The 27,508-nt window shown below is 40.7% G+C and overlaps 2 protein-coding genes across 3 annotated transcripts in view; one reads left to right on the top strand and one right to left on the bottom strand.

Annotated features, from left to right (window-relative positions):
• The first annotated feature begins 2,216 nt into the window (after positions 1 to 2,216).
• On the top strand, positions 2,217 to 3,218 carry FBLL1 (fibrillarin like 1). Its single transcript, XM_069484228.1, has one exon. The coding sequence runs from the start codon at positions 2,217 to 2,219 to the stop codon at positions 3,216 to 3,218; it is 1,002 nt and encodes a 333-aa protein (XP_069340329.1).
• Positions 3,219 to 11,732: 8,514 nt separating this feature from the next.
• PANK3 (pantothenate kinase 3) overlaps positions 11,733 to 27,508 on the bottom strand; it is a 30,557-nt gene continuing 14,781 nt past the window's right edge. The window contains exons 4-7 of one of the 2 annotated variants that reach the window (XM_069483864.1): positions 25,810 to 25,986; positions 22,184 to 22,307; positions 19,935 to 20,060; positions 11,733 to 18,932 (exon numbers count right to left, since the gene is read on the bottom strand). In XM_069483864.1, coding sequence (XP_069339965.1) covers positions 18,882 to 18,932; positions 19,935 to 20,060; positions 22,184 to 22,307; positions 25,810 to 25,986 — 478 coding nt within the window. In that variant the 3' untranslated portion in view covers positions 11,733 to 18,881. The remainder of the gene's footprint in view (positions 18,933 to 19,934; positions 20,061 to 22,183; positions 22,308 to 25,809; positions 25,987 to 27,508) is intronic. The other variant, XM_069483865.1, reaches the window with a different exon arrangement.

The following is a 27,508-nucleotide window of genomic DNA, read 5'->3' as shown; positions in this document are numbered from 1 at the left end:
TTTCAGGCTGGCCTTTGTGCCCATACCAGCGGCGCTGCTGTCTTCAGTTTGTAGAGAGAGTGGAAACCTCTAAGGAGAGTATTTTACATGAGCTACTCACCTCTGGAACCATACATTTCACTCTCTGACCCCTTGTTCACATTCTAATGCATAAACCTCTGGCCTCCATTAAGGAGGCACTGTAGTCATCAGGGAAAACCAGACCTGGCGTCGCTGTCCATGTGTGCGAGACAGTAAGAGCTGCGGGCCAGGGTGGAATGAGAGCTTCACTGTGTGCACATCTGGAGTGTTTTGTACCAGCTGCCTGACGTATGCTCAGGTCCTTCGGGTGCACTTTGTCTCTCTCTCTGGACAAGGCACTTAGTTCCTCTAATAGGGAGGTTGCCCAGTTGCTTACACCGCCTACACCGATTCCCCAGGCTCTTGGGTGAACTCCAAAGCCCCCTGCAGTAGCCAAAATGGTTTCGATTGGTGTCGCTGTCCCTGGTGCTGACCACATGCCAACACCCCTGCATCGCACCTTTGTTGCTGTCCTTGGTTCTGCCCAATGGTTCTTTTTTTAAATATCAAAATGCTGCAGATTGAAAGAGTGGGCTTTTGAAGCATAAAGTAGAATTCAAGAATAAACACGACATTCTGGCTCTTGCTGAACCGTGTTATGGGGTTTAGGGTACTGGCCTGTGTATCCCCATTCACACAGAAGAATCAACACTTTTTTGTTGATCAACATTCCCAGAACAGGTTCTGGGATTTAGCACAGTTGGTGTAGTAGCGCAGAGCTAAGCAGAGAGCACCTAGAGCTGCAGTTTTCAGGCTACTCACCACAGGAGGGGAGCCGCTACACTGTGGCAATCCCTGGCTTTGAATTTTTCTCTTTCTGATTGCCCATATTCAATGTATCAGAAAGTCCTGTGGACTGTATCTTCCAAATACCCCTTGGATTAGTCCACTCCTTCTCACCCCACCACCACTTCCATGGCAACAGTGATCACCAACACTACTGCCGTCACCACCCTCATTATGTTAGTTCGAATCATCATTTCTTACAAGGATCACTTCTTTAGACTATTACTTTCGAAGTGGAATAGCTAGGTCAAAGCATAGGCACATAGTTTAAGTGTCTCACAGTATCTGTATCAATTTGCATGCTCAACAAACTTTTCTAAGGGGACCAGTGCCACTCTCTGAGGGCAAAAGCTTTAACAGCAATACATGTATTTAAAAGAAAGCAAAAAAAAAAAAAAAAAAAAAAGGTGCATTTCATTGTATGTAAACTATATCTCAATAAAAAGATTGACCAAAAGAAGTGTGTAGAAATCCAAACCAAAAAGCTAATGGTGGCCGGGCACGGTGGCTCACGCCTGTAATCCTAGCACTTTGTGAGGCAGAGGCGGGAGGTTCGCTTGAGGCCAGGAGTTTGAGACCACCCTGAGCAAAAGGGAGATCCCGTTTTTACAAAAAGTATAAAAATTAGCTGGATGTGGTGCCCGCCTGTATTCCCAGCTACTCGGGAGGCTGAGACAGGAGGATCACTTGAGCCCAGGTGCTTGAGGCTGCAGTGAGCTATGGTGACGCCACTGGACTCCAGCCCAGATGACAGAGTGAGACTTGGTCTCAAAAAAAAAAAAAAAAAAAAGGCTAATGCTTATAGCGCACTTAGCAGACGGGATGGTGAAACAGATTAAGAAGCTTGCCCAGACTCAGACAAGATCCTCAGAGTCAGGTAAGCTTCCTGAGACCACACAGCAAGGATGAAGCTGATGTTTGTCTCCCCTTCTCCTGCTGCAAAGGCGTCCCTGTACTCACTGCCCAGGGGAAGCGCCAGGGGTCCCTGGGAAAGCGGAAGATGGGGAAGGGGAAGGGTTGCCGAGGAGCAGGCTGCATCTGCGCGCGCAGGGAAGCGGGGCTTCCGGGGCTGCGGGTCGCCCAAGCGGGTGTGATGCAATCACGCCAGTCGCTGCGTCAAAGGACCGCTCCGGGGATGCGGGGACTGCGGTAGAGCTAGCCCGGCCCCCCCTGCCGCCGCGAACCGCGCGGACAACCACTGCCACCAACCTTCGTTCCCCGCAAAGAATACCACCCAGGGCCACCGCAATCCCTGGCAACCGCCCTGAGCCACCGGTGACCCCTGACAGCTGCCCCGAGCCACTGGCAATCCCGAGCCACTGGCAATCCCTCACCGCCGTCCCCACCCCCCTGGGCGCCCGGGGCGCGCCATGAAGGCGGCGAGCTCGCGCGGGGGCGGCAGCTGGGGCGGCGGCTGGGGCGCCGGGCGAGGCGGCGGCGCCGGCGGGGCCAAGGGCGGAGGAGGCGACAGCGGCGGCCCAGCGGGCAAGGCCGGCTTCGGGGCGCGGGCGCGCGGCTTCGGCGCGGGCGGCCGGGGCCGGGGGCGCGGCGGCGGCGGTGGCGGCGGCGGTGGTGGCGGTGGCGGTGGCGGCGGCGGCGGCGCGCGGCGGGGCGGCGCGGCCAAGAGCAAGAGCCGGCGCAGGAAGGGCGTCATCGCCGTGTCGGTGGAGCCGCACCGGCACGAGGGCGTCTTCATCTACCGCGGGGCCGAGGACGCACTGGTCACGCTGAACATGGTGCCCGGCCTCTCGGTGTATGGCGAGAGGCGCGTCACGGTGACCGAGGGCGGCGTGAAGCAGGAGTACCGCACGTGGAACCCGTTCAGGTCCAAGCTGGCCGCGGCCATCCTGGGAGGGGTCGACCAGATCCATATCAAGCCCAAGTCCAAAGTGCTGTACCTGGGCGCCGCATCGGGCACCACGGTCTCCCACGTCTCCGACATCATCGGCCCCGACGGGCTGGTCTACGCAGTCGAGTTCTCCCACCGCGCTGGCCGCGATCTGGTCAACGTGGCCAAGAAGCGAACCAACATCATCCCGGTCCTGGAAGACGCCCGGCACCCGCTCAAGTACCGCATGCTCATCGGGATGGTGGACGTGATCTTCGCCGACGTGGCCCAGCCGGACCAGTCCCGCATCGTGGCTCTGAACGCCCACACCTTCTTGCGCAACGGGGGCCACTTTCTCATCTCCATCAAGGCCAACTGCATCGACTCCACCGCCTCCGCCGAGGCTGTGTTTGCTTCAGAGGTGAGGAAGTTGCAGCAGGAGAACTTGAAGCCTCAAGAGCAGCTGACTCTGGAGCCCTATGAGAGAGACCACGCTGTGGTCGTCGGAGTCTACCGGCCCCTTCCCAAGAGCAGCAGCAAGTAGCGCCCAGCTCAGCTCTCCTGGCGGATCTCCCCAAGACTGTGTTGTGTTGGGTATTGTTATGGATGTGTTTTCTCTGTATTTTGTTTTGTTGTTTTTCTATTAAATGGCATAAAGAAACAGTACCCAGGAGTATGGTGAGGCCAGGCTGGGCTTTGCTGCAGTAACATCTCTCCAGAAACCCCAGAGGCCTAAAACAGCAGGTGTTAGGGCCCATCAAGTTGCAGCTGGGCAGCTGTGCTTGTCCTACTCACTCAGGTCCCCGACTCCCCAGGGCCCCATTTTTCACTCGCGCTTCCTCCAGGGCAGGGGAAAGAGAGCTGCGGAATTACTAATGAGCTTTTAGTGTTTCCCTTGGAGCTGATGGGGCACTTCCGTTCACCTTGGCCAAGTGCCATCACCAAGCCTGCCTCCAGGAAAGGGTCCTGGATATTGATGGACAGTAATATGGTTGAACAACTCCAATCCGTCTGCCTCAAAGCCAAAGTCTTTTTTTTATTTCCGGAGGGTGGGGTGGGTACTGAGCAGGGAGGTTCAATTGCCTTTTTTTTTTTTTTTTTTTTTTTGAGATAGTCTCACTCTGTTGGCCTGGGTAGGGTGCAGTGGTGTCATCATAGCTCACTGCAGCCTCAAACTCCCAGGACTCCAGCGATCCTTCTGCCTCAACATCCTGAGTAGCTGGGACTGCAAACGTGAGCCACCATGCCTGGCTTCAAAGCCAAAGTCTTAACCACAATAAATTTTTAGTACTTATTCTTCAACAAAGCCCTTTTGCATCCACTGATCCGTTTAATCATCACACCAGCCCTGATATGGCTTTGATACCATTTCCGTATTATATGTGAAGCAACAGGGCTTCTGAAGGTAAACAAGTTGCTCCAGTATTTTTTTTTTTTTTTTTTTTTGAGACAGGGTCTCACTCTGTTGCCCGGGCTGGAGTACAGTGGCATCATCATAGCTCACTGCAGCGTCAAACTCCTGGGCTCAAGCGATCCTCCTGCCTCAGCTTCCCAAATAGTTGGGACTACAGGTGTGCACCACCACGCCTGGCTAAGTTGCCCAAATTTATACAACCAGTAAAGAGGCAGAACTTAAATGTGGGGCTCCAAATACACTGCTATTTCACTGGCTTCAGTGGGATTTTGTCTCTTCCTCCCTCCATGGCATGCACTGGGACACATGTTCTGTGGCCTCATTGTGTTCTTTCTCCCCACCCCACAGGGCTACCGCTTTCTTAGGTTTTACAATAGCAAAACGAGGCAGGGACACAGGACATGGGTCTGTCTTGCAGAGGGTTCCCACTGCAGGGCATAACATACTCAAAGTGGGTGCACCAAATGTTTGCAGAACAGCCAGAAAAGTTACTCCCAGGAAGTACCTGTCTCTGCAGGCAGTTCCTGCAGACCCTGAGATGCTGGGCTCAGTACGTTGGATTCTGGCTGTCCAAACCAGCCCAGAGGGAGTGGAAAGGTGAGCAACTCCAGGAGAGTTGAGAATGCCCAAAAGCCTGGTAAGTCCTTCTAAACCAGACCTTAAAAAGGCCTTTTATTTATTCACTCACTCATTCATACACTCAAAAAAACCTCATTGCCAACTGCCAACGTCATCAACATTTGGTCTGGGAATGACTGCTCACAGAGGCGTCATTTTACAGGTGAATTTGCCTTCCTGGAGATGTGTTTGGGCAGATTGTGGTTAGTCTGCTTTTTCTGAGGATGCACTTCCTGAACAACAAAAAAGATAAGGTATTATACTTTTGTTTATCTGGGGTAGATGCATGCGGAATAAATCAGACTTTTAAAAGGCAGCCACCCTTTACCACTCCTTCACCCCACCCCACCACACAGTTCAGCCAGAGAGCCACCGTTCACACTTGTTGGCAAGACTGACTCAGGAAGAGAGTGAATGAGGTAAATATCTACAAAAATCCAAAGCAGGCATTTCCACAAACAAATGAATACCTTCACTGTAGCCCTGCAAAGCCGGGATCATTATTCCTATTTAACAGATGAGAAAAATTGCAGTTCAAAGAGATGGCGTGACTTACTTAAGGTCCCCCAGGAAGGCTCACGGTTAGAAATCAAACCCCTGTCTGTCTGACTCCAAAATCTATGTCCTTTTCTCGGAAGTTCATGCCGGTTCTGTTGCTTTGAAAAGCCCTCTCTCTAATCCTAGCCTAATTGATTAGTTGCTGGGAAGCCCTGAGGTTGGGGACACTCAGGAGGGAAGGCCTCTGCAGCAGCTGGGCCCACAATCCAGCCCTTCCTCAGAGCCACATGGGCCTCCACACAGGGTCTTTGTCCCCAGGGTTGGGGACAGAGCACGGGAAACTCAGCCTCTGTCTTTGGTGTGGATGCTCCCTTACTTCCTGCCCCTCCCCCCATACAATTTACAGTCCACATCTGAGGCTCCTAAAAGTGCAGATCATCAGTGAAGACATGGGATGAAAACAATCTAAAGAACGTCTCTGCACAGCAGACAGGTTCCTGAGCCAATGGAATGGCCTGGTAAGTACCAACAGGAGTACAGGAAGAAGGACGGAGGGAAGATACGAGGCAAACTGGAACGTGGTTTTGGAGGATGGGGGCAGGGGAAAGGACTGTCACTGCTGCCTCCTGGGAGACCTAGAGGCAGCAGTGACACTGGGCACCAGACCTGCTCAGAGCTGGGAATCCATCCGTGACCCTTGGCTTGGGTTCCCAGAAGGCTTTAAATTTGGATTTCCAGGTGTCTTAGTCTGTTATAACAAAATGCCACAGAACTGGGTGGCTTACGCAACATTCATTTTCTCACAATTCTGGAGGCTAGAAGTCCAAGATCAAGGTGCTGGCAAATTTGGTTTCCGGTGGGGGCTCTCTCCCTGGCTTGTAATCAATCAGTCACCGTCCTGCTGTGTGCTCATGTGGCTTTTCTCCTGTGCACACACAGTGAGAGGGGCGAGCTCTTTGGGGTCTCTTCCTCTTCTCACAAGGATACCAATCCTATTGGATTAGAGCCCTACCTGGATGGCCTCTTTTAACCTTAATTTACCTCCTTACGGCCCTATGTCCAAATACAGTCACATTTGGGGTTAGGGCTTCAACTTAGGAATTCTAGGGGGACACAGTTCAGTTCCCAGCACTAGTGCTGGATGAACACTCCCAGCTGCAACGCCTGTCTCACCAGACTGGGAGAACTGGCTGAGGAATGTGCAATGGGAAAATACCTGCAGAGAGCCCTGCACAGGGAGTAAGTGCCCCGTGTGTGGCTCTCCCTCCCTAATTTCCTCGTATTGTTAATGGAAGATGATAAGGTAGCTGAGAATTGAGAGTTCGCATAAATGCCAGGGTTGCCTTGGAGCGTGGGGGAGCTCAGCAGGGCTTCTGCAGAGACTGGTCCAAGCTGGGAGCTGGGGGGAGCTTGCTGCCCAGTCTCGAGTTTTGGGGAGTCGGCAGCTGCAGCCAGAGCACAGTGGAGAACCCAGCATGGGCATCAGTGAGCGCCCTGCTGCAGCCACCTCCGCTCAAAGGCCAGGCAAGACCACATGTCAACGGGGTCAGCGGGAGCCAGCAGGGAAGAGCAGACCCCACCCCACCCGCCACCACGATGTCTGCCAGCTCCCTCGCTCCAGAGCCTCCTGCAATGAAGGGAAGAGGAATAGGGCAGGAGAGAAGGACCTGAGGGGGTCAACCTTTATCCAAAAGAGGCTGTTTTAAGCAGGAAGAAACCAAGTTCCATCAAACTGGCAGTTTGTCCTCCCATTCCTGTCAGGTTAGAATGTAACGTCCCTGGTTCTTTTGTCTCAGTACCGAAGAATGATCACTGAGCCTGAGTCGATGGAGCAAACAAACAGGCCAAACAGATGCCAGCACGCCAAGCACCAAGATTTATTTTTTTTTTTTATTTATTTTTTTTTTTTGAGACAGAGTCTCACTCTGTTGCCCAGGCTAGAGTGAGTGCCGTGGCATCAGCCTAGCTCACAGCAACCTCAAACTCCTGAGCTTGAGCGATCCTCCTGTCTCAGCCTCCCGAGTAGCTGGGACTACAGGCATGCACCACCATGCCCGGCTAATTTTTTTTCTATATATATTTTTAGCTGTCCATATAATTTCTTTCTATTTTTAGTAGAGATGGGGTCTCGCTCTTGCTCAGGCTGGTCTCGAACTCCTGAGCTCAAACGATCCGCCCACCTCGGCCTCCCAGAGTGCTAGGATTACAGGCGTGAGCCACCGCGCCCGGCCACCAAGATTTATTAATACTAAGCACAGTGTGTTCCAGAGAGGGAGCGGCTCTATCTCCATGAGTGGCAATGACCCTGGGTTTTTAGCACACACTTGCATTTATGTCATAAGTGGCCTGCCTGCCTCTCCTCCCTGTGGGTGGAGTTCTCCCCCCCACTCTTGGGTGATTGACAGGTTGGGCTTACATAACTAAATAGTTTGTGCACCTTCGGAATTCCCTTTGATTGCCCATGGTCGGGGGTCCATCTGCAATGAACCTCGGGTCAGTTGAGGACAATTAAAATTTTCCACTGCCCATGCACCAGTTTGTTCCAGTTGTGGCCCTGGCCATATCCCCACTTTGCGGTTTCTCTGCCTGTTTTTGGTTGGTCAGTCCCATGATAGACAAAACATCTGTTCCTCTCCCTTCCTCCTTATCCCCACCTGACACTATTAAGCAAGATGTTCAAGCCCATCTGGGTTGTAGTGAGTACTACCTTTGGGTACTGCTACACTATTTATCAAGCACTTACCTATGTCCTAGGCAGAAAGCTAAGCATGTATTTGATCTTTAAAAGCATGATTTTTCAATTAATCACTAAAACAAACATTCCAGAAAGTGCTGAAACATTAACTTTTCAGCTTGATGAATGACTGTAAAATCAACACTTGTACCAGAGCTACCCCTAACACGTGTATGGCCTGGGGCAAGAGACGATCTTAGCACCCCTGGCCCAGGGCCTACGCCTTTCTCTTCCCACCCCTGGTTCTGTCCCACACCCTGAGGGGCCTCACACGCCTATCTGTACACACCCAGCCCTCAGATCCAAGACCTGTCCCCCTGCCCTTCAGACAGCCTCCTGTCGGACACCTCTTGGGACTAGAATTACCAACTGGGAGCGTGGTCTCGTCTCTGGAGGACCGGCCTGGGGGAGAGGCCTGGAAGCAGGTCTGGGCTGTTCAGCCGGGGTTCCTGGTGCCTGATGCATGATCCCAAAGGTGGGGGACATGGACTCCCAGGGGGGCATGGCACTTTGATCCCTATGGATTTCTTGCCTCATGTGGCAATGAGCAGACAGAGGAAGGCCAGAGTATGGTCTTCTAAAGTGTGGGGACCAGGATGGAGGCCCAGTTGCCCATGTCTAAGAGTGTGCTCTTTGTTTCTCCACCTATCCAAATCTCAGCATTCCTCCATTAAGGAGCAAAGACTAACTCCTCCAAGTAGTTCTTCTGGGCCCTCTGACTCATAGGAAAGAAGATTAAAACTACAAATCACCTAGAATAAAACAGGAGAAAATATTCATGATCTTGGGTAGGCAAAGATTTCTTAGGACACAAAAAGTATAAACCATAAAGAAAAATATGAGAAACTGGACTTGAGCAAAATAATTTAAAGCTCTGTTCCTCAAAATTACATTAAGAAAATAAAAAGATAAGCTACAAACTTGGAGCAAATATTCAAACATATATCCAACAAAGGATTTCTAACTAGAATATATCAAGAATTCTTACAACTCAATAATAAGACAACTCAATTAAAAATAGGCAAAAGAGCCAGGCTCGGGTAGCTCATGTCTGTAATCCCAGTGCTTTGGGAGCCTGAGGTGGGAGGATTGCTTGAGGCCAGGTCCAGCCTGGACAACAGAGCAAGATCCTGTCTCTAAAAAAAACAAACAAAAATTACCTGGGCATGTTGGCATATGCCTGTAGTCTTAGCTACTTGGGAGGGTGAAGCAGGAGGATCCATTGAGCCCAAGAGTTCAAGGCTGCACTGAGCTATGATTGTGCCACCAGACTCCTGTCTCCAAATGAAAAAAAAAAGGCTAAAGATTTGAAGTCTTTACAAAAGAAGATATACATGAAAACCCAATAAGCATGTGAAAAGATGCTCCATGTTATCAATAATCAAGGAAATGTAAATTAAAACCACATACGGATACCACTACACACATGTAAGAATGGCTGAAATTAAAAAGACTGACAATATCAATTGTTGACAGAGCAGGTGGAACTCTGAAACATTGCTGGTGGGAATGTAAAATTAAACCTCTCTGCAAACTGTTTCCTAGTTTCTTACAGTTATATAGTTACCATCCAATCCAGCAGTGCCACTGTTTATCCCAAAGAAAAGAACATGTCTGCCCAAAGATTTGTATGTAAATGTACAAGTGAACAGATAAATTGTGGTACATCCATCCAATGGAATATTGCTCAGCAGTAAAAAGAATGCTGCTGATACATACGACATGGATTAACCTCAAAAACATCTTGCTGAGGGAAAGCAGGCACGAGTACATACTACACTATAGCAAACCTACAGGAACAGAAAGAGTAGCTCTACAAAGCGTAGAGCTGGGAGGGCTGGGGAGAGTGGGGGTACATGCTGCATTGCTCCATTTATACAGAAACTTTAGAAAACACAAAATCTAGTGACAGAGTGCATGCAAATCAGCGGTTGCCTGGGGATGGGGATGGGAAGAGACTGACTAGGAGGGAGGTCAAGGGAACCCTTTGGAATGATGGAAATATCTGGGAGTGGTGGTTATATGGGTGCACAAATTTATCGATCTTATTTAAATGTGTAATTAAAATATTATTGTATTTAAGCTGTACTTAAATAAAGTTGATTATGAGCAGGTCCAAAACCAAAATTAAACAAAATCAGTATTAGTAGTTACAAATTCACTGAAATCATTTTTTTAAAGTATTGAACAATCGTCCCGAAAACCTAAAAAGGTGTTTTAGGAAATCTGAAAACACAAGGTATAAGAACTATACCTTGTCTTCTATGAAACCGGTCCCTGGTGCCAAAAAGGTTGGGGACTGTTGCTCTACAGATACTGAGGGTCAACTGTACATGTTGTGGGGGGGGGGGGGTTGGTGTCATCATATTTTAACAGTTTAAATAAAATAATGTTTTGGTTTTTTTTTTTTCGAGACAGAGTCTCGCTCTGTTGCCCGGGCTAGAGTGCCATGGCATCAGCCTAGCTCACAGCAACCTCAAACTCCTGGGCTCAAGCAATCCTCCTGCCTCAGCCTCCTGAATAGCTGGGACTACAGGCATGTGTACCATGCCTGGCTAATCTTTCCTATATACATTTTTAGTTGTCCATATAATTTCTTTCTATTTTTAGTAGAGACAGGATCTCGCTCTTGCTCAGGCTGGTCTCAAACTCCTGACCTTGAGCGATCCTCCTGCTTCAGCCTCCCAGAGTGTTAGGATTACAGGCGTGAGCCACCGCGCCCGGCCAAGTTCAGCTGCTTTTAATTCTTTCAGTATCATTTAAATTGGTGTAGCTGGACTCCAAATTCTCGCTATAGAGAGATGAGCAAAATGGGCTCTTCATTACAATCTTGTTACTGTTTCCAGAAATTGTAAATGTTGCCTTTAACGGCCAGATGAGCACCCACTTACCCACACATCCAGTCAACTGTAGTTTTGGGGTCTATTTTTAACCTCTGGTAGAAGCAACATTAGAAAGTACCGATTTTATGGAAAGGATGTAAAGTCCCAGGGGTAAGTCAGGTTTCCCAGGTTTATTTTAGGGGAAAACCCAAAGCTTAAACCACCCCCAAAACCAGAAGCATAGGAATATCTTAAAATAGGAATTTGCATAATTTTAGATGCAGAAACATTCACAGTGTTTGCTCAGTACACACTAGAGGATTATGTCAATAGATAAGACATCTTGTGCTATGTATGGAATCTAATACAAACTCCCCCCATCCTCCCCCCCCACCCCCCGCACTTGGAATGTTTATTTTGAATGAAGGATTTGGACTTAAGCACGTATTCTTGAACTTCTGCTCTTCAGTCGTTTACTTCCGAGTGCTTGCAATAGCAGCACTTGTGTTTGGAGAGCTAATCTACACCTCAGATCTAGTACTCGTATTTCCACACCACATCGGTTCCTCCCTTAGTCAAGTTCTCACATCTTTTTTCATCCTAGTTCCTGCTTCTTGGTTTTAAACAGAGAGAACATACACTTCCTGTCAACATGGTAGCCATGTTCATGTTTCGAACCATTCCTGTAGGCCTAGGGTCAAGACAATCACATAATTTGAAAACACAGTGGCCAAATTTACAACTTAATCCCTCATATATTAAGAAGGATCAAAGCTTTTTAAAAAGTATAAGTCTTAAATTTCATGAAAGTCTGAATGTGTCAGACTAAAACTTATGCTTTCTAATGTTAGGTAGAGGAAGTTGGGGGAAAACTATAATCACACCTACCTTTACACAGGGAGACCTGGATAGAGACACTTTCTCTACAATTAATTCATTTAACAAGTATTTATTTATTCAATACCTTCGCTGTGCCAGCCATGGGGATACAGAGGTGAACAAGACTGTAATCACAAAGTCCTTGCTCTCATGGAGTTTACATTCTACTGCAGTTAATTTCGGTTAAAACCAGAACCTTACATTTATTCAGAGTGGAAATGTGGACATACAATATATAAAATAAAGAAATAAAAAGATACAGTGAACAACTTTGAGAATTTATTTAGAAAGTAGAAAATGAAAAGCGTGACTCTAACATTTATTTAGAATATGAACAAAATTAGAAAAGTTAAACTACAGAAAAGAGGGCAGAGATACTGAAGTTGGCTTAATGGCCACACAATACAAACAAGCAAAACCCAAGTTTCTGTCATGCAAATAAGAATTAAGGAAAAAAGAATATGGGAATGTTTACAGAACAGGCTGCAACAAATATTATTAAAATTTACATAAGAAACTATACATAAATGAAAAAATAAATTAGGCAATTTACAAGAAATGTTTTACAAATTACAACAGGCTATAACTTAGTTTATTATGAATAAAATCTGTAGCACATCATACATTTTTACATCACAGATTCAGTGTTAGAATTCAGACATGATAAAACCTAGACTTGACAAGAATGATGCGACAGAATAAGGCAACTTAAACTGAAATGGTATGTGTAAGTAAAATTAACCCCTAAATTAGAGGATTCTCTAGATTGGGACAAAAACATCTTCTAGGTATGATTTGGTCAATAACTGGGCGGAATTAAGACAAATGCCATTCAACTTCAGTTATGTCAGCGTTTGTAGTTCAAATAAAAAGTAAAAGCACACAATGCATAAAAAATCATAAACCCACCTTAACATCACTTACATCCTAATGCCATTAATTACATTTGGGACAACGACAGACACTAGTATAACGGTGTTAGTTTTATTTCTTTCCAAATGCTGTATATTAAACTAAAAGGGGCCACTCAGGGAAAAGTGGCAAATTTCAAAATGGCTTCATACCTGTGACAGATACCCAGATGAAATTCAGATGTACAATGTAAAGCTAAAATAATCTCAAATTATTTTACATTGTTTACATATATTTTACAAATTATATCAAAACTGAAATGTCTTCTTGGAAAGCTATTGGAACTATATGCACTGAAAGGTATGAGAGATGTTTAGAAATAACAAAAAAATTAGTAATATCCTCAAATTGAATTAGTTGCATATTTATCAATGCTTTGTGTAGAAACTTGGGGAAAAAAGAATTAGCGGCATATTTACACAATTCAAAACCTTTAACTTCATTCATTCCTTTGAAAAATACATTCCTCATTAGTTCTTTTAAACACAAAATTAGTGGCAATTGCAGCCAAAAGACTGAAAATCTAAAAGAAAAATAACCTTTTGACTACTGGAGCTAAAATGTAAATAGATTTTTAGATTTTCTTAAAAAAAAAAAAAAAAAAATCAACTTCCTCCCAAACACATCATTAAACACCAACTGTAGTACCTGAAATCCCAGCATTAGCTCACTGCTATTTATTTTAAATACCAAGGTAGGAATACCAGACACATGTCCATTTGATTATTCTAATTACAAGGAAAAAGCATTTTAGGTCTTAAACATATCTGATGTGGATATGACTATAATGCATGATATATCAACTTACTTGTAGGTAACTGAAGTTTATTTTTTTAGAGATTTGGTCTTGCTATGTTGCCCAGGCTAGACTTGAAGTCCTGGGCTCAGGCGATCCTTCTATCTCAGCCTCCCGAGTAGCTGGGACTATTAAACTTTTGTTTTATAAATTTTGTGTTGGACAAAAGAAATAAACAATTCCAGGAGAGGTCCCTCCCACATCTATCACCACTCAACAATGATCAGAAGAGCGACCTTAAAGAAAAAGGCCACTAAAAATACCAAATATATCTAATACAGATGGTTCTCGACTTATAATGGTTTGACTTTTTCAACTTTACCATGCAGCAGAAGAGATATGCATTCACTAGCAACCATACTTTGAATTTTGTATTCTCATATTACCCAGACTAAGCATACATGGTATAATACTCTTACATGCGATGAACACCTTTATTACAAATTAGGCATTGTGTCAGATGATTTTGCCTAACTGTAGGCTAATTTAAGTGTTCTGAACATGTTTAATGTAGGCTAGAGCAAGCTATGATGTGTGATAGGTTAGGTATATTAAGTGCATTTTTGACTTACAATATTTTTAATTAACAATGGGTTTATTGGGACAGAACCCTACTGTAAGTCAAGAAACATCTGTATTCCATGAACATCTATGAATTTAGCGGGATGTTTTCTTTCAATGATTAAGTTATAATGCCCATACAATTTTGAAGTTTGAAGTTAACACAGTAAAAATTCCAGGTACCTTTACAAAACAAAGAACACACATACATAAACCCTTTAATACATATGTATGTATCTCACAGGCAGTAACATAATAATATGAGAGAATAATACCATTCTACTGGTTTGGTGAGAATCCAAAATCTAGTACCTATTAATATATACTAATAAAAATTATGTAATTATAAAAATATTATATAAGCACTAATAGTTAATCCCAAAACAAGACATTTAATATCTGAAAAAAATTGTTTTAGTCATCCCAAATACTGCCATGAATAAAGCATCTGCCTTTCTCAGGATCCTGATAAATGACTCATTTCCTGTTGTAACAAACCAATTTCCCTCATTTTACAAATAAAGTAACATTTGAAGACGACCAGTGACTAGCACTATTTCCAATACAACCAAATTATGACACTATGTCCACTGAATATACAGGATACTGCAAATAATAGGAACTGCTTTAAGGAAATAATTAAACATTTCCATTTTGAAGTGGAAAACTATTCAGAATTTAGGTATGGCAGAAAAGCCAGGATGATTCACTTCATATCCCATTGTTCTGAATGGGGTATTCAAATACTTTAAAGGAAGAAAAAAATTACTCACTTTTTTGGGTCTTCACTGATTATTACTATGCTCAGTAGAAAATATTACACAACTATTCTTTTAAATAGTGAAAACAGGCAATAATATAAAGCACATTATTTTCACAGATTAGAAACAAAGTTGGCTGAATTCCTTCAGTATTAGAACACTAGAATAAACATAAACTTATTTGAAAATAGGACACCATTGACATTTCATGGCAAATCACTTTAAAAATGAGGTCAAAGAGCATTATTTACAAAAAGGCAATATATTTCCAATGTTTTGTTTACACACACCACAAAATAGTAAGTTAAATGCAAAATAATATACTCCCACTTTAATTATCTTCTATCAGTTTTTACATGGCTTTAAAGGAGAATTTCTAAACTACATTTTTTTTTTTTTTTTTTTTTTTGAGACAGTCTCACTCTGTTGCCCGGGCTAGAGTGCCATGGCATCAAGCTCACAGCAACCTCAAACTCCTGGGCTTAAGCAATCCTTCTGCCTCAGCCTCCCAAGTAGCTGGGGCTACAGGCATGGACCACCATGCCCAGCTAATTTTTTTCTATATGTATTTTTAGCTGTCCAGATCATTTCTTTCTATTTTTAGTAGAGACGGGGTCTCGCTCTTGCTCAGGCTGGTCTCGAACTCCTGACCTCGAGTGATCCACCCACCTCGGCCTCCCAGAGTGCTAGGATTACAGGCGTGAGCCACCGCGCCCGGCCTTAAACTACATTCTTAAATGCAATAGACTAAAAAGCATAAAGTGCTCAACAGAAAGAAAAAAGATACTAAACAAAATATGAAAAAAATTTGCTTATAATAAGCAGAGTGGTTATAAAGAAAATTTGAAAACTATTGTCTGGGTAAGCTTTCCACCCTAGAACGCAACCTTAAAAATCAAGGCAAAATGTAATGGCCTACACTTTGAAGGCAAGAACCACTGGAAAAGGATGAAAACCGTTTCACTTTGAGCTGCATCATTCTGTTTACAGATATGGTCTATGTATCATAACAACTGGTACAATCAAAGGCAAAAAAAAAAAAAAGACTTCAAGAATTTTTAGAGTCTAATATTTGGCAAATAATCCAAACCTCTTGAAGGGCTTTCAATTATCATGTATATTATTAGCAATGAAACTGACTTAAGCCAAACTAAGAATCCATCTAATTTCCCACCTATTTAGAGTAGTTGAGCAAGGAAGTGCCATGTTAAATCATACGGCAAGTATACTACTTATACTTAGTCTTTGGAGACGTCTGGGTATGCAACTGAAAGCCATTAAATCTGCAAGTCTCTAGTTAAAAGGCAATCTTTTTGGGGGGGAGTGGTGGTAGTATGTTCTACAGCTTGTGTTCTTTACCAAGCCACATGGTAAATTGACACTGCTCCTTGCATTTGAAAAACTTATCAGACTTTTAAGAATGAAAACTAAGCCCAGAAATTATAAAGAAGATTCTTTTGTGTGTACAGAACAATGAAATTAAAGTCTCTTTTTAATCCTTTAGCTTACAATTGGCTGCTCAATTTTTTAAAAAATTGGCTGTTCAAAGTTCAATTAGAATTTTAGAAATTAAGTCAACTTTAGAAATTAAGTCAATGAAATCATTTCCTTCAGTGAAGGAAATATGCATTTTGGAGACTGTTGGGAACTGTCAGAATACATGCCTTGGGCAATTTTATTAATATCAGTATCATTGGAAAAATGATATACACTATAATGAGATGGCAAGATGCCAATATATTTTTGGAATGGTCAGAAATACAGCCTGTCTGTATAAAATAAACTAGCCCAAATAAACTATTTCTAATCCCTTTCTCTGTATGTAAAAAATATGGTTCCTATTTTCTTCCTCTGAAATGTTCTTTAAAGAGGCCATGTTCAGAAAGTTTTCATGGACACATGATAATATTCATTTTAAAGAGGTAGTTCTAGAACTGTGCTGTCTGATACAGCAGCCAGTATCCATATGTGCCTATTGAGCATTTGCAATGTGATTAGTTCAAATTGTGATGTACTGTAAGTATAAAATATATGCTGGTTTTCAAGACTGAGGATCCAAGGGGGGTGGGTAAAACATCTCCTAAATAAGTTTTTGTACTGATTACAAGTTGAAATAACACATTGGATATATTGGGTTAAATAAAAATATATAATTAAGATGAATTCACCTGTTTGTTGTTACTTTTTAACATGCTTAATAAAAAATGTAAAATTACATGTGGTTCACATTTTATTTCTATTAGACAGCACTGTTCAAGAACATAAAGCTCTGAGGCATTACCCTAACTGACTTTAGAACCCAAACTACCACAGCATGCTTGCAGGGAATTTCTTCAGATCACAATTTAAAAATTATAATCCTGGCAGCCTTCCTATTACAATTCTGTGTTCTTACTTATTCCAGAAATTCTAGATTACGTATGGGAAAAGCTAAGAGCAACAGTGGCAAAATGGTTGTTCACTTTACATGCATTTTAGCGAGCAATTTGACTTTCAAAGGACAAAACATATGAATCATAGTTCCATATTAACCAAAGTACAGTGATCAAATTAACAGACTTTGACCATTCCATTCTCTTAAAGACTGCCCTAAACCTATAGCTGCTATGCTAACGTACAGTTTGCTAGGTATAAAACCTGTAATTACTACCATTCAGTAAGAATCCTATCTGTACAGACGCCCAAATCAGAAACTTTTAAAATGAACTGAACTACTGACTTGAATTCACAGTTCCAAACAGCCTAAGTTCTAAAAAATTAGCTTTACATGCTTTCCCCTCAAATGCTCACTCATTACTTATATGTTCATGTCTTTATGTAAAGAAAACTATAAACACTTCAGCACTTGAAAACTACAAGCACCTCTTGATAGTCTACTGAAAACTGCTCTCTATTGAGCAAAATTTCGGTTTGTAAAACATAGTAATATTTCCTTTGTGTAATATAAACAATTTTAAGCTCTTCAAAGTATACCCAGATTTATTGGTAATTTATAGAGATGAATTTCCCATCCTCCCCCTCAAGTCTTTGTACTTACTAACCCATAAGCAACAGACTTGAACAACTTCACTCAACTATTGGACTTCCAGTGTTACTGCCAACATAAAAACCTGAAAAAATTTTTTAACATTATAAAAAATGAATTCAAAATAGAGAGTAAATTCCCAGGCAAGAAGATTACAAATTTTGGAAAGATAATGCTTTTATTACCAGAATGTATGAAACACTGATCCTTTTATAAATTCTGCAATATTGCCTCAGACTCTCACAAAGTTTTCAAATTTATATTTTAGATTTCTATAACATTGATTTAAAATAAATGTGACTTTGTTGCTGTTGTTCATAATCAAATGTTTAGTTTTAGTGGTTCAGAGCTAATAAAAAGAAACGAACGACTATGTTTGGGCCTGAGATAAATGTGGTAAAGAAAGAAGCCAGAACACTCATCAGTGCACTCAAACCATATTCCATCAGAACCGACCTGCTGAATAAGTAATTATACTGCCAATTTTATATACTACTAAACATTTTAAACATGTGTTGATTAACTCATAGAACACAGAAAGTGCAATTTCACCAAATATGTGCATTTTCCAGGATTCATTTTACAATTCAGGCTAAAGGTGAATAATATTTCAATTAAATTATGGCATTTGAGAAAAGTTACACTTCTGGGGAAAGATCACATTAAACATGCTTTTTGGCAGGGGGACATGTTTAAAAAAAGTACAATAATAATAATAATTGCCTTAACATTTCTAAAATCGCATAAAATAATCATCTTTGATTGCCATTTCAGTAATTTTTGATACAGGGTATGATACTATCTGCTCATTAGTAATCAAAACACATAAAAAAGACTTGTGACAAATATTCAGAATCAATTATTTTCAAAAGCTAAACATTTCTGAGACGATTTGTGTTTGAGCATACAGTACTACAATGGCTACATAAAATAAAATCTTTTGGAGAGGAAGCTCAGTAATCAGAGGCTGTATTGCATTTAAGAATTTAACACTGGTTATATACAAAAGGGAAAGCATTTCAAATAGAAATACTTCACATTACTGAGTTTTCTCTTAATATGGCAACATTCAGCAGCTTATGGTACTCTTTTATCCTTTGGTTCCCAGTGACAAACAATGCAGGGATAATGCCTCTGGTTTCAGTTCTTTTTGGATGACATTTATTAGCAGAAGGAGACCTGATGCTTTAGCTGAAATTTGGCAGCCCAAGAAGTGCACCCACAGCTCCAAAGTATCCCTGTGTGATTTTAAAATAACTATTAATGTAGTGTAGCTTTAAATTAGCATACAATATTAACCACTTAAGAACACATTTATGTATAATCTATTTGCTCAATAACATTTATTTGGAAATCTACCAATATTATAAAAAATTTTCTAAAACTGTATTTCATTCTCTTAAAGCTTTCAAAGCTATATAGACATAGCTTTGAAATATGTATTTTTAAAGTGTTACTTTTAGACCCTAAAACTACCAGGACTATAATAGCAATTCTACACCCTCTTGCCTTTAAATCAATAAACTAACTCCTTGTGGCTCTGCCTAACACTCTGACTGTGTGCTGCCCTTGTGGAGCTGTACACGATCACACCATTCTGATCTGTACAGTGACAATGAGACACGGAAGCTTTTAAGAGCAGAACAAATATTTTGAATGTGTTATTAATTTGTAATAATATAACCATTTGACTCTGATTATAAACAAAATTCAAGTTAAATGTGCTTAATCCAAAACATTATGTTGACCAATAATTGCTCAGATAGAAATTTAACTGGATGTAGTAAATTAATAGGAAAAAAATCTTAAAGAATAAATTCCAAATGCTAACAGTGGCTACTTTTGGAGGTGGGAATGGGTCTGTGGTGGTAGTATTAAGGAGAATTTTCATTGCTAAATTATATATTTTTGTGTTGCTCACATTTAATGTTTGCATGTCAGGGGGAAAACCCAGAGAAACAATTTAACAAAACAAAACAAAATATCCTCTAAGTGTGCAAGCACCCCAGGTATCTGAGGAGCAAGATCTCATATGTTGGTCAGAAGAACTGTAAAATTCTAATCTTAATATGGTGCCTACCAGGTTATAGCAACTCTCTTCCCCCCAAGTGAAAGTGAAATGAAGAAATCAATATTCTACTTAATAATTGGTAGTTTTATAAATACAAAGAAGCAATATATAAAATTTGCAGATAAGAGCATGCTATTAAAATCAACGAAACATTATTCTTCTATCATACCTCATGTTCTAGAAACAATGCTTTCAGTTGCCCTTTTGACCAATAATCCAGTGCATATGCCAGAAGTTTCATTGAGAGAGTATTAACACGTAAAAAGTTTCCCACAAAGACAACTCTGTTTATTTTCTAAAAGAAAAGAAGACAGTAACTTATAAAGAGAACTATTAAACAGATTTTACAATACTAAAGGTTTACAAAATCTTTATTTTAAAATGTAAACAACTACCTTTTATCAGTGCCTACTACATTCCTGGCACATAGCTTCATTATCCTGAATATTTAAAAATTAGTTCTGGACACTTCATTATACGTTTGTCAAAACCCATGGAATGTACAACTCCAAGGGTGAACCCTAATGTACACTGTGAACTTTGGGTGACAATGTTGTGTCAAGGTAGGTTCATGGACTGTAACACATGTACCATTCTGTCACATTCCACGGGGGAGGACTGCGTGTGTGTGTGTGTGTGTGTGTGTCTGTGTATAACATGGGAACTCTCTGTACTTTCCACTCAATTTTACTGTGAACCCAAAACTGCTCCAAAAAATAAGGCTATTTTAAAAAAAATAAAGGTTCTGCAAAGACCCTAGTAAATGATTATAGGTTAGACTTATTTTAGAAAACAGCCAATACATAATCCATCTAACAAAGTAATTTGGAGATACATTACTGATGAGATTAAAGGAATCAAACCAAGAAAGTATTTTAAATTGCCTTTAGGGTAAAATAAGCAGTAAACATACTCGTACACTGCAATGCATGTTCAACAATGACAAGCAACTGTGGACTTTATTTCTTTTGGAGAGTAACACTGACTAGGGTACTGGCATGTACACTCAACCCCTCGGATTCTAGCAATCGCTGTCCCAAGACTGATTCATCAAGTCATTCTCTCTCTGATAAGATTCCACATGCACTAATTTGGTTTCTTAGGTACCTCTATGAAAAGGAAATTTTATTTGGGGGAACTAATGTTCGAATCTCCAGAAAATCTACTTCTATTCTTACAATATTATATTGATTTTTGAGTATACGTCTTTGTGCACTTTAGTTTGGACAGCGTAAACCATGGCCTTAATTACTGTTAATTCAATTGAGCAGTGAAAATCTAGACATACAGGGTTAAGAACAAAGGTCCCAGATTACTGTAGCCCCCAAAGTGAAATATTTCCAAAATCTAAATTAAACTTTGTAGTGGTTCCATCAACCAATTTATTACGCTTAAGGTTAAATTATTTAAAAAGTTAAGAGATAAAATTCTGGATTTACACATAGAATAATTAAGAGGATTTGCATAGAGGTTCTCTCTGCTGGGGCCTCTCTCCTCCACGTTATTTGCATACATGGTTACTTCACCTCCATCAAATCTTTGCCCAAGGGTTACATTTGTCAATAAACCCTTCCTTTAACCACCCAAATACTTGGCAAGTTGTCCTCTGCCACTCTCTGTCCTATTCTCAATCTTCCTAATCCTGTTTGATTTTCTCTTTTTAAAAAATACAGCACATACCACCTAATAGGTACTAAACAATTTACCTGTCAGGGATATTTGTTTTTTTTACTAATATAACCCAAGTGCCTAGAACAATGCCTGGCACATGGTACTCTATAAATACTTGCTCAATGAATAAATGAGTGAATAAACAAATGAAGGATTCCTTCAAACAGCAAACTTCCCAATCCATTTAAGGCTTCGATTTTTACAAAAATTAAATGGGCAAATATCTCTAGTACATGAAGGTGAAATTATATCCCAACTATGTGTCCAACCCAGCAGTATATGCTTTCGCGTACTTTTCTTAGAGCGGGCAGTACACATCACTCAAATTTCACATGAAGAACAAGTCTCAATGCCTTCATAGCCCTGTACAATGCTGCTTGATCCATATGCAACAAGGCAGCACTGTAAAGAAGCCGAGGGCAGTAAGAAAATTCCCCAGTATTTCACTAATTAAACGCAGTATTAGTAGTAAAAAAAAATATTTTCACTAATTAGTTGCCTCAAAATGTTTTATGCTTAGAACTTTCTTTTACATCCTCAAGAAATTTAGGTTATGTATTTCTGAAAAAGTTCTTGTATAAATTTAAATTGTAAATATCTATTTGTACTATTTCAATTTGAATTATCTGCTAATTTTGGAATAGATCTCAATCTAAGAGGCCTTCTTAAGGAAAATGAAGAAGTCCAGCTAGATGTACATAAAACTCCAATTTCACATTTTCATATAATTAAAGTTTTTTTTTTTACCTCATTAACAGCACACATTCGTGCCACAGAACCAATGTTATTGGTGATAGTAACTAAAGTAGCTCTTGCCAGATCTTCTTTACTAACAGACTCTCGCTTCTCCTTATAAATCATATTCCCAAAACTACAGAGAAATGAGAAACAAACAAAAGTCAAATACACTGATAACAAGCAACATTTTATGTATTAGCAGATGTTATCTATAACCTGGATATTTTTAATAAAATTAGGATCAAAAGAGTAAAAACACAGAGACAAGATCAAAAACTAACAAAAATCAACACAAGGACAAAATAGTAGCTTTTAAAGAATTATGGTTAAAATTTAGTCAAAAAAAGAAAAAAAAAAGCAATTAGTTGTTATAAGAAAGCAAAGATTACTAAAATATTTTCATTTTTAAGCCTGATCCAAAACAAATTAAAAGGCTATTCTTTTAGGGAAGCCAAGAAAAAACAGAGAAATACATTTTGGTTTACTCTAAAAAGGTCAAAATCACAAAATATTTCCGAAGACATCTCAGCTTCAACTTGAAATTCCTTTTCATTCAATCACAACAGGCCGGGCCCGGTGGCTCACGCCTATAATCCTAGCACTCTGGGAGGCTGAGGCAGGAGTATCGCTGGAGGTCAGGAGTTCGAGACCAGCCCTGATCAAGAGCGAGACCCCGTCTCTACTAAAAATAGAAAGAAATGATCTGGACAGCTAAAAATATATATAGAAAAAAATTAGCTGGGCATGGTGGTCCATGCCTGTAGCCCCAGCTACTTGGGAGGCTGAGGCAGAAGGATTGCTTAAGCCCAGGAGTTTGAGGTTGCTGTGAGCTAGGCTGACGCTACGGCACTCTAGCCCGGGCAACAGAGTGAGACTGTCTCAAAAAAATAAAAATAAATAAAAAAATAAATAAATCACAACAAACATTTATGATATATGAAACATTGCGCTGGGGACACAAAGGAAGTCCCTCAAGCAGTGAATTAGTGCAGTGTAACACTGTCCAAAAGAAATAAAACATGAGCAACATGTAATTTCACATTTTCTATTAGCCATATTAAAAAAGGTACAAATAGCCAGGCACAGTGGCTCACATCTGTAATCCCAGCACTTTGGGAGGCCAAGGAGTGAGGATCACTTGAGGCCAGGAGTTTTGAGACCAGCCTGGGCAGCACAGCAAGACCATGCATGTCTCTACAGAAAAATTAAAAAATTAGCCTGGCATGGTGGCACCTGCCTGCAGTCCTAGCTACTTGGGAGGCTGAGGCAGGAGGATGGTTTTAGCCCAGAAATTCGAGGTTACAGCTTATGATTATGTCACTGCACTCAGCCAGAGCAACAGAGCAAGACCATCTCTTAAAAAAAAAAAAAAAAATCATAAAAATAAACAAGTGAAATTAATTTTAATTGTACATTTAATCTGAGCCAATATATGTATTATACAAATATTGTCGTTTCAACATGTGGCACTAACCACACTCCAAGTGCTTGATGTACACATATGGCTAGAGGCTGCCATAATGGACAATGCAAGCCTAGATAGAGGGTGAGAGATAGCAAGAGAAATGCATATGAACAGGAAAAAACTTAAAACCCAAACCATATGCTAACCTTAGGAACACAATGGAAACCTACATCACTGCTGTGGTAAGAGGGGAAAAGTTAAGAAGGTATGAGGGAAGGTATTTTCAGAGTAAAATGACCAGAAAAACTTGGCCAGAAAATAAGAGGAGGAAAATCTTAGGCAGAGGCAACTGAAGGCTAACGGCACACAGAAATGAGAACTGAAAATATCTATGAAATTACAAGTAACATCAAATGGTCAGACAGAGGGAGAGGCATGAGATGTTACTGAGGAGTTAGACAAAGTCTATTACTGAAGGGTACTGGACACCTTAACGAAGAACTTGGGATGCTCAAACCACAACCAGTTAGAAAGCATACTGAGAGACCAAGACTGATATATGAGAACAAAATATATAAAAATACTTTGGAATAACTTAAAAAGCAACGTACAGACATATGAAGAAGCCTTTTAAAATATCTGAAAGGCACAAAGGTAGCCTTAAACAAAAAGACAAGCTAAGTTCTTTGACAGAAAAACTTAAAAGATGTCTTTTGTCCCTAAATTAACATATAAGCTTAAAGAGATTCCAAAACAAAGTTTTTTTTATTTTCTATTAGAGAAAATTGTTTAATGTTCATATAGAAAACTAAACAAGCAAGGTGGAGACTAACCCTTCTAAATATTAAAACATACTTTTATGCCTCTATACATCTACAAGTGTAGTGCTGGTGCATCAACAGAATAATGAAAAGAAGCCAGTGTAGGATAAAGAAGTCTTCCCAAATCAGTGGAATAAAGATGGACTATTAGATATTACGGCCTTCTGAAAAAAACTGAAAAGCTAAAACTGGATCTGTACCTCACAATAAAACCCCAAGATAAATTATAAGTAAATCAAAGATTAAAATATAAAACAAGGGTTTATTCCCTTTATATATTTGGAATGGAGAAGACTGACTTACTATTAATATGAATCAATATCCAGAAGCCATAAAAGAAAAGACTGATAAATTCAACTGTATAAAATCCAACAGGAAAGTAGAACATAATCACTCACAAAAGAAAATGTACAAAGTTCTTAACCCAACTGTTGGTAAGAGAAATGCAAATAAAAGTACACTAAGATATCACTTCTCGGCCGGGCGCGGTGGCTCACGCCTGTAATCCTAGCACTCTGGGAGGCCGAGGTGGGCGGATCGTTTGAGCTCAGGAGTTCGAGACCAGCCTGAGCAAGAGCGAGACCCCATCTCTACTAAAAATAGAAAGAAATTATATGGACAGCTAAAAATATATATAGAAAAAATTAGCCGGGCATGGTGGTGCATGCCTGTAGTCCCAGCTACTCGGGAGGCTGAGACAGGAGGATCCCTTGAGCTCAGGAGTTTGAGGTTGCTGTGAGCTAGGCTGACGCCACGGCACTCACTCTAGCCTGGGCAACCGAGTGAGACTCTGTCTCAAAAAAAAAAAAAAAAAAAAATAAGATATCACTTCTCCATCAGATTAGCAAAAATTCAAAAGTCTAACAGCATACTACTTGTGAAACTGTAGGGAAACAGGCCCTTTCATCCATTGCTGGAAAGGGTGAAAAACAGTAACCACTTCCTCTGGAAGGCATACTTAACAATATTGCAAACGTGCATTAGCAATCATACTTTTAAGAATTTATCTTATAGTTAAGCCTAGACATGTACAAAATAAGGACAGAACAACAATATGGAAAAATTTCTAGGATATATGGCTGTTTTAGAGCATATATAGTGTACTACATAATGGTATGTTACTTTTTGTATAAGAAAAAGGGAGGATAATAAGGCTATATATATATTTGTATTTGCACAGAGAAACACTGGAAGGATACTCAAGGATGACTATAAGTGGTTTCTTATAGGGTACACTCAGGGTAAACTTCTTAAGGTGTATTTAATTTTTAAAATATATCAATGTTCAAAACTTGGAACCTAAAAGGGGTAAGGGAAAACACCCTTACAACTCTGTGATTGATTGCACTTCAAAAACTAAACAAACAATTTGAATTATACAAATTCAATAACATAAATGTTAAACTTACCTAGATGCTACAGCCCAACCTGGCAGACCAAATCTTTCATAATCTCCTCCATAAATATCACGGACCAGCTTGTCAGCTTGGGTGCTGTCACCTTTGGATGCCATTTCAAGAGCCTCTTCAAAACTTTCACAGCCAGTCAATAAACTGCATAAACCCAGAAAGGTACCCCCTCCAAGGCTAAAGAAAAGAAAGAAACTTGCTAAGTTGCATTTACACACTGTGTTTTCTTCAAAGTAAAAGGGTAGATCATTTATTCAATAAACACAAAGAAAAAACATAATACTAATGCTAAGTGATAAAATAATCACATAATGAACAAAGCCAAGAAAAATTGCTTGGTAAAATCAAACTTGTCAGATCAAAGAATACACCAAAGGGGAAAAAAAAAAAATCACTTGATGGAAACATGAGGACAGAAGGGACCTTTTAAATACCTTCCAAAGCCTTCACCCAATACCTTACATTTTGTAGCTGCTAAAATGTATTTGTGTGTGCATTAAGAGGAATAAATGTTAAAAATTAGTACCATATGAATTAAAATGAGAAAATTTGTACTTTTAAATGGCTTCCAGGAAATGATTTTTTTGAAAGGCTTAGTCACTTGGCCTGACATGGCTGAAATAAATTCAATGCGATGCATTAATGTTTAACATGACCTAGACGTAAATACAACAAGAAAATTTATATCCAGTGTTCATCTTGTTAATGACAGAAATTTACCTGGTTCTATTCTTCATTCAGATATGTTCATACAACGAAATTATGTCTTTCTACTTCCTAAACTCAAAACGTTTGCTCACTTGTCTCACCTAAATTGCTAGCAGGTTCTATCCCTGAATCACTGCTGGATTCAGTTAACAGACTAGTCTGTCCCTTAGAGTTAACTGAAATAGGTAATACTTGTGTGTAATTCTTTTTTTTTTTTTTTGGACATAGAGTCTCGCTCTGTTGCCCAGGCTAGAGTGCCGTGGTGTTAGCCTAGCTCACAGCAACCTCAAAATCTTGGGCTCAAGCAATCCTTCTGCCTCAGCCTCCAAAGTAGCTGGGACTACAGGCATGCACCACCATGCCCAGCTAATTTTTTTTTAAATATATATATATATATTTTTAGTTGTCCAGATAATTTCTTTCTATTTTTTTTTGGTAGAGACGGGGGGGCCCCCCCCCCAGGGTCCTCACTCTTGCTCAGGCTGGTCTCGAACTCCTGACCTTGAGCAATCCACACGCCTCGGCCTCCCAGAGTGCTAGGATTACAGGAGTGAGCCACCGCGCCTGGCCTGTGTGTAATTCTTTGGCATAGAGTTACAATGGAGGTGGACTTTCAACCACCATAAAAACAGAAGCACTATTTTAAAATTGAAATGATTTTATTTTACAAATCAGTCTAAAGTATCCCAAAATCTTTCTTCCTTATTAACTAAGCAGAAGTCTCCACTTCTCTTTAAAAGTTTATAAAGTACATAAAAGACTCACAAGGAAAAGTTTTAAACCTTTTCACATTCGTATTTTAGTTAGTACAGAAAATTCTGTGTGCTATTTGGGAACATTAACATTAAATTCATCCCGTAAGAATTACAATATTACCCAATACTGCAGTTTAAGTGCAGATCTATTCAGCACATGGCAAGCTTTAGGCTTAAATATATCTATTAATAGGTGAAAGATCTCGTTCTCTACCAAACATAGAAAAAATTAGCCA

This window comes from Eulemur rufifrons, chromosome 10 (assembly GCF_041146395.1).
Source record: "Eulemur rufifrons isolate Redbay chromosome 10, OSU_ERuf_1, whole genome shotgun sequence".
Lineage (NCBI taxonomy): Eukaryota > Metazoa > Chordata > Mammalia > Primates > Lemuridae > Eulemur > Eulemur rufifrons.
Note: the sequence above shows the minus strand (reverse complement) of the source record. Positions and strands in the feature narration are given on the sequence as shown.